The 7,500-nt window shown below is 33.1% G+C and overlaps 1 protein-coding gene across 1 annotated transcript in view; it reads left to right on the top strand.

Moving 5' to 3' along the window:
- Positions 1 to 4,726, top strand: part of LOC144967498 (patched domain-containing protein 3-like) — a 65,040-nt gene extending 60,314 nt beyond the window's left edge. The window contains exon 22 of the mRNA XM_078904852.1: positions 4,148 to 4,726. Coding sequence (XP_078760978.1) covers positions 4,148 to 4,351 — 204 coding nt within the window. The 3' untranslated portion in view covers positions 4,352 to 4,726. The remainder of the gene's footprint in view (positions 1 to 4,147) is intronic.
- Positions 4,727 to 7,500: the final 2,774 nt, after the last annotated feature.

The following is a 7,500-nucleotide window of genomic DNA, read 5'->3' on the forward strand; positions in this document are numbered from 1 at the left end:
CGCCTCAAATGACCACTGATGAATCTTTTTTTTTTTTTTTCTCATTTTGCCACAATAAATTACTTTATGCATATATCTATAAAGGGTTTCCTAACTGTGTGCCACAGTAAAGTATAATTATATGCTTTCCATATCACCCCTTTACCATTTTATCATTTTCCTGCTATTAAAGAACAAAACTTAGATGTCAAAATACGGGTTCCAATCTCACTGGAAGTATGAAACTAGAACATTGTGCAACTGATCTTCTTTCTTCAAAGTGATGGCAGAGTGAATCTTATTATCTAGACTAAATAAAATGTCGGTCGTCAATAAAGATCATTCACGCTCGCTCTTTTCGCCCCGTAATCAAAAGAATCTGCTTGTACATCCAGCTCCTCAAACAGTTATACCAGATTATGATTCAATAGGTAACATATCCATTGTTTGTCCTCCTGCGGATTAGTTACACACTTCCAATGAGTTTGGAACCTGAAGAGATTAAGGCGTGACATCACGACTTCTGCTTCATTTTTGCACGTATTTGAACATCAGGATGAAATGACAAGAATTAATTGTCAACAGACTCTTCCAGTTCTAGATGTGATTTGACCACTGGATTTTGCTATCTATTTTCATCTTTACAATAGGTTAATTAAAAATTCCCTGCTTTTAAAAAAAATGGGCGAAATTGAAATTGTAAAATACAAAACTTACAAAGACACTCACTCATTTAAACAGTTATCAAATTCTAAAAGATATTGTCAAGCTGTATGCTTCTCTCCAAATTTGATGTTTTAGAAGCAATGTTACACTTTTACTCGTATTGAAACTGGCAATCCTGGGATTTTATATAGCGCAAACGCCATAAAATGAACAAACACGCTTTACAAGGGAGTACCACGTCAACAGGATTACTTAAAATCAAAGGCATACTTAATTTTTATAGCAGAAACAACCAGGTCCGTAATTTACACCTTAGTAGGTCATACAAAAAAAACGCTACTATAGATTGAGATAATCGCTCAATTTACCCAAAACATTGTTTTAAAAACCTGAGTAAAGACTTGTTCGCAAGCTTGTTTAAAGTTGTATCATTATCACCTTAGTATCTAAGCACACGGTCTACTATTGATATAGAGAATGAGATTAGCGGAAGAGTAGCGTCCCTTGATTGGACGTCACCCATAGTCTGTGACGTCACCGGTGGAAAAGGTATTAGAGATAGATCGTCATGTTGGTTGTGCGCATGCGTCTCTCGTCCAACCAACATGACGTTCTCTCTCTAATAACTTTTCCGCCAGTGACGTCACAGACTATGTGTGACGTCCAATCAAGGGACGCTACTCTTCCGCTAATCTCATTCCCTTTGAAGTAAAAAAATCCAGGTCATAATAAGCAAATAATTTGTTCGTGTTTAATGTTAACGGCACATGTGGCATTGAATGTTTAAAAACTGTGTGATTGGTGTCGAGCAAGGGAATGGGTGATTTTATTTTGAAAAAAGGCAAAAACAAAGGTTCATTTATATAACGTTTGAAGCTAAAAGACAAAAATATACGGTTTGGGTCCCATCGACTCAATCTGGTATTTTTTCAGGGTTAACCAGACAGTAAAAATTGAAGAAGGAATAGTAGTTTCTCAAACTCCAGGAGTTCCAAATTGTGAAATTTCACCTGTTTCTGATAATACATTTAGCAATTGGAATCTGGTTTAACCGAATTGAGGGAATGGGTAATATATTAAGTGATTCAAAAAAAAAAAATTTGCAAATGATCCGGGTTTGTATTTTGTTTGTTTGTTTTGTTTTTGTTTTGTTTTTTGTTTGTTTTTTTTATTTTTTATTTTTTATTTTTTTTTTTTTAATTTGTTTGGTTGTTGTGAGGGGAGGGGATTTTATGAGGGGGGGGGGGGGTGTTGTTTTGCTTTTTGTTTGGGGTGGTTGTATTTTTTGTTGTTGTTTGCTTTGTTGTTTTGTTTTTTGTTTTTTTTTGTTTTTTGTTTTTTGCTTTGTGTGAATATTTCAAATCAATCTTGACTTTAATATTGGCAACAAGGTAATTGCAAGAGTTGTTTATTAAACTGTTAGCAGACAGAAGACAACGGCTGTCATTGTTATAATTAACAATAGACAGGATAATGAGGCAATTTGACTCGAAGAAACAAAACAAACAAAACTCAAATAGCTTATTTAAGATATCAAATCGGATTAATTTTTTTTTCGAATAGGAAATTACTATCTGACGTCACAACCACTACACTTCCGGTTCTAAACTCTTTGTTTTTCCCATAATGGGGTAAACTTCTCCTAACACGATTCAAACTGCATAAAGAAATGTCATTTCATAACCCGATTTAGATATCTAATGCAATTTTCCACTTTTGTATTTTGATGAATTTCATGAGCTTGAAAAACCCTGGGCTTGCCGTGGCCGAAAAAAAAGGAGTTAGAGCCGGGAGCAAGGAGCCGGAAGCGTCACGACTTTTTGTTTCTACAAGTATTAGTAAACTGAAGTCTCTAAATAATGTTACATTTATTTGTGACACCATAATACTTTTTGCCTTAGCCCAAAGCAATCGTTCGAACATGCCAAACAGCCGAATCTTTCAGCCCCCCCCCCCCCCCCTCCCCCAACTTTTCTGAGCATTGATCATAATGTAATAGCACAGTGATGAAAGGAATGGCAGTGCCATAATGGACGAAACTACATATTGTATATTTCGGCAACTTGTTCTAAAATTGCAGATAATGCTCAGAATATTTGGCCTTGATCGTTTCGGGTAACATACATGTAATGAAGCTGGGCATGAGGCCCTTCCCTAAATAGCTATTGGTTTATTTGTAAGAGGCATATTTTAGGCACTAAATACAGGAATGAATGACAACTGTCTACTCTGAGTTTTTTAAAAAACCACAAAAAACTTGAGCTTTTATATAGAGCAATATCCAATAAACGTGCTCAAAGCGCTTTACAAGGGGTCCCTGGCCAACAACAACACTTAATATGTAGGACGTGGCACGACGCCTGTAATGCGAAATTAATTTTTTTTTCGGACGGAGCCAACGCTGTTAACGACCAGGAACTCACATGAGTATGATGAGAGATGTGAGTAAAGAGCCTTTTCCAAGGACTCAACTATGCGCCGAGCGAGGCTCGAACCCTGGATCTTCCGATCCGAGAGCGAGTGCCATACCACAAGACCGCATAGCCGCTGTTGAGAAGAACACTAAATTGTTTTGTTAGTTTGACCTCCAAACTCTTCTTTTTAATTATCGATCAATTTAAATCACCTTCGTCTTGTCAATTCTCGAACTTAGGACTTCAAGTAAGGACAAGTTTTATGGTCAAATCTTTAAAATGTGTTTTTTCAAGGGGCGGGCAGTACAATATTTTTGTATTTGTAACCCATCGCATCAAACGGTACTGTGTTGGACTGTACCTGATTTCAATGACAGGATTTATGGTAAAATGGTTGAAATTACAAAAGCCGAAATTTAATTCAATTCAATATTCTTGAGTTAGACTTTAAATTCAATTGTCAGTACCTGGTTTACCTCGACATAATACTAGATTGGGACGGTGGGTTACTTGTTACTATTTTCTTTGTCATGAGGAGCGAGGTGGCCGAGTGGTTAAGGCATTGCACTATGATCCGGAAGATCCCGGGTTCAAGCCCTGCTTCAGGCATTTTCGTTTTTGTTTTTTTAATTGGGCAAGATTATTAGCCCCCAATTTGCTTATTTGGAGAACGTGGGTGAATCCTGTTGACATCAGACATCTTGTTTGATGGATTATTTATATTCCTTCATGGAAAGCCTATGCCACGGTATCTTATGATGCCGTGGCGAAAGGGCGTAATTTCTTTCGTTAATTTTTTTTGCCATAGTCTTCATATAATTTTTATAAACGTTTTCCTCTTTCTCCATTTTATCATAAGTGTTAATTTTCCTCGCCCTGTGACAACTGATTTGATTTCAGTTTTTGTTAAAATTATTTTCCGTAACTGTTGTGCTTTATTTCTCCCCCCCCATACTTTATACAATCAAATCATTTCGACATGAACCTGTTCCTGAACCATTGCATGCATCATTTTAAGCTATGTGACATGAGTAATCAATGACAAACATTATTGCTTTTTTTTTCCAAAACCTTTTTTTAAAAATCAGAACAAACGAAGTAAAGGCTCTGAGATGACGACTCTATCTAACTTGCCTCCCTTGATCCCGCCAAGACAACAACAACCGGAAGTAGAAAACTCCAGCAGTGTCGATTTAAATGAGTCACAAAACTCTAGCACCATGGGAAATGGCAGACATCATGATGTGAATGTACACCCTGACAACCCCAATATTACTGTCATTCGTATGTAAATTGTACTTTAGGTCCCTTCTGTCATGCGCAAACAAAACAATTTATTCATATTTTTACAATAATTTTTTTTGAAATTAAATATCGATGAATTAATATTTCCACCAACGTGTCAAAGATTATCAAACCTGAGACTGCAGAGAAGATACTAATCAACCATAAGGTCATCTTAATTCTTCCAAATGGAAAATAGAAAATTCCAGACAAAATTGTTAAAAATGTGTTAGCCATTATCACGTGACCATATTTATTACAACTTTTAAGAGGATCAGTTAAGGATTTCAGAGAATTTTAATCAAAGTAAGTAGCGAAGCGTAAAGAAATAAAGCATTGTTTGCTATAATCAAGAGATTGATAATATTTGATAATCAATAAAATATGATTTTGTAACGACGGATTTCTAAGAAATCCATTCATTAAATGGCAGGGGCGTCGATTAAAAATAATAGTTCATTGCATTGTCTTCTCTCAATTGCTTAATTACAGGTAAGCCTATGACATAAAGGGTTAATTATTCGAAAATAAAATTCTATGTATTTGTTTTAAGATTTATTATTTATGTCAACCTACTGGTATAGTTGTCTTAATGTATATATATATAATATATATATATATATATATATATATATATATATATATATATATAGAGAGAGAGAGAGAGAGAGAGAGAGAGAGAGAGAGAGAGAGAGAGGGGGGGGGATTATATATATATATATATATTATATATTGTTTTTTTCATATTTCTGTAGTTGTACAATAAGCTAAATATTTAAGACTTTTATTAGATCACAAAGAGTAATTTATGACGATATCTGACAACCCCAGTGATAGCGTTGTTCCCATAAATAATTGATTAAGTCTAGTTTTGACCCACGTCTCCGTACTTGTAAGAGCCTGGTAGCCCACATAAATTTAATCTATTTGTTGCAATAGAAATAAAGAAAGACTCTCAAACAAACGCAAATGATTGTATTCCATTATACGCCAATGTTGAAACAAGCCCATACGCACACCGTTATCAGACTTATCAACATATGACTAATATCACCACGACGATATTATGTCGCTGGTGAGTCGGATGCTTAAAATTTGATTTTGAGCTCAACTCATACACTTTGAGTTCTGTTCCAAATAACTCAAAAAGGAAACCACCTATTTCTTGTCGTATTGACATTTAACTCCACTGTATTGATCTAATTATTATAAAATTATACCGGATTAAGAGACGAGTCACATCATTCTTTCCTATAGGTATACTGCAAACACTATATATATATATATATAGAGAGAGAGAGAGAGAGAGAGAGAGAGAGAGAGAGAGGGAGGGAGAGAGAGAAAGAGAGAGACTGAGAGAGAGAGAGATGTTTGTGTGTGTTTGTTTATGTGTGGAGATCGGTGTCTCTATTTCTATCTTAATTTGGACAAAATATCAGAAGTCAGTATTTCTAACAATGCTCCATAATAATTTACTTTTAAAATCATTTTTGTTAACTCAGAAAACTGTTGTCTTTTCTTTCTTTCTTTTAAGCATTTTCTGTTTTGCTCATTTAAATTCTTAATTTTCCTTTTTTTATTTATTTGTTCCATTCAAACTATATAAGTGATTCTTGTCTCAATCCCCGATTAAGAAATTGGTTTAAAAAGCAACATTGTTATTCAAACCCATGTATATAACATCCCTATCTCTGATCCCATTATTTTATTTGTATTACCTCTCAAAAATGTATAATTTTTCCTGTATTTATCTATTGTCACCTTCTTTTCCTCTAAAAACTTATAAATCAAAAATAGTAATATATTACCTCGGCCGGAAAGAACGTAAGAGGTAATAAGATATGAATACTATTTCTATGATATTTTCCGATAGGCAAAATTTTATTTCGTCCTAGATATTACAATTACAGATTATATCTTCTATCTTATCTTACAACCCTATAATAAATAGCGTTGTCGACAAATTGCATGTAATCTTCTTGATTACAAACACACAAGAAAAATAACGTTTAAAAAGAATGGGACAATATTTCTTTTTATTAATTATTAATGTTATTATTTATCATTTGTTTAAATTTATTTCAAATTTCTTTTATGACTGAAATATTACTCAAAAATATTTGAGATTAAAATTAATCATAAATTTAAATTAACAGACTTTAACCGAAAATAAAAATTAAATAAAATGAAAAGGTTAAAACAGACCGATATATGACATCTTTGGTATAAATCGAACTTGTCTCGGAAATACAAATGAACTATTGCAAAAACAAACAAAAATCAGGGCAATTATTTGTATTTTGATATGTAAGAATTGATTAAATTGTAATGATATATATATATATATATATATATATATATATATATATATATATATATATGTGTATATATGTGTGTGTGTGTGTGTGTGTGAGTGTGAATGTATGGAAGGGATATGTGGGTGGATGTCTGTGTCTTGGTTTGTTTCATTAATCCAAATTGTACAATATGTATGAAAATTAACATTGTTAAAAATAGACAATATCGAGAGTATATGATATAATATAATTCATGAAAGGGAAAGAATGTGAAAATAACCAATATAACGATATAACAACTGCACATAAAATATGATATTGTATTGGTGCTACTGTCTTTTTTTAAGGTAAAAAGAAAAAGAACGGAGAAGAATTAACCAATCCTATCAAAATTTGTTAACAGTAAGTTAGAACTACGGGGCATGCAAAACCTTTGTTAAGAATGATAATTGTTGAATATTTCAAAAATGTTGCTAAATTAGGATCAAGGAAGCAAATGTAGAATAGAAAAATAAGTTGCGATGAAAATAATTTTTTCCGTTTATTAAATAGACATAGAGATTATTACAAAGATCTTGTCTCACCAAGATGAACGGTAAATATGTATATAACACACAAAATCCTATATCTAAGGAAATTTGAATGCTTGTCATAATAAATATATGAACTACCTACCTTTAAACAATGTAATAAACCTAACAATTTATGTTTGGGGCAGAAATATCGTCGTTGATTGATTAAAACGGACTTTACTAAGTCAAAAATTCTCAACCTGGACAATAAGAAGTTCCAGGTTTGAGAGTTTTTGACAAGATGAGAGTCATTTTAATCGATCAATATTTGAAGGACGAGTTTTCTGA

Source organism: Berghia stephanieae, chromosome 1 (genome assembly GCF_034508935.2).
Source record: "Berghia stephanieae isolate SIO BIC M18660-M18661 chromosome 1, UCSD_Bste_1.3, whole genome shotgun sequence".
Classification (NCBI taxonomy): Eukaryota; Metazoa; Mollusca; class Gastropoda; order Nudibranchia; family Aeolidiidae; genus Berghia; species Berghia stephanieae.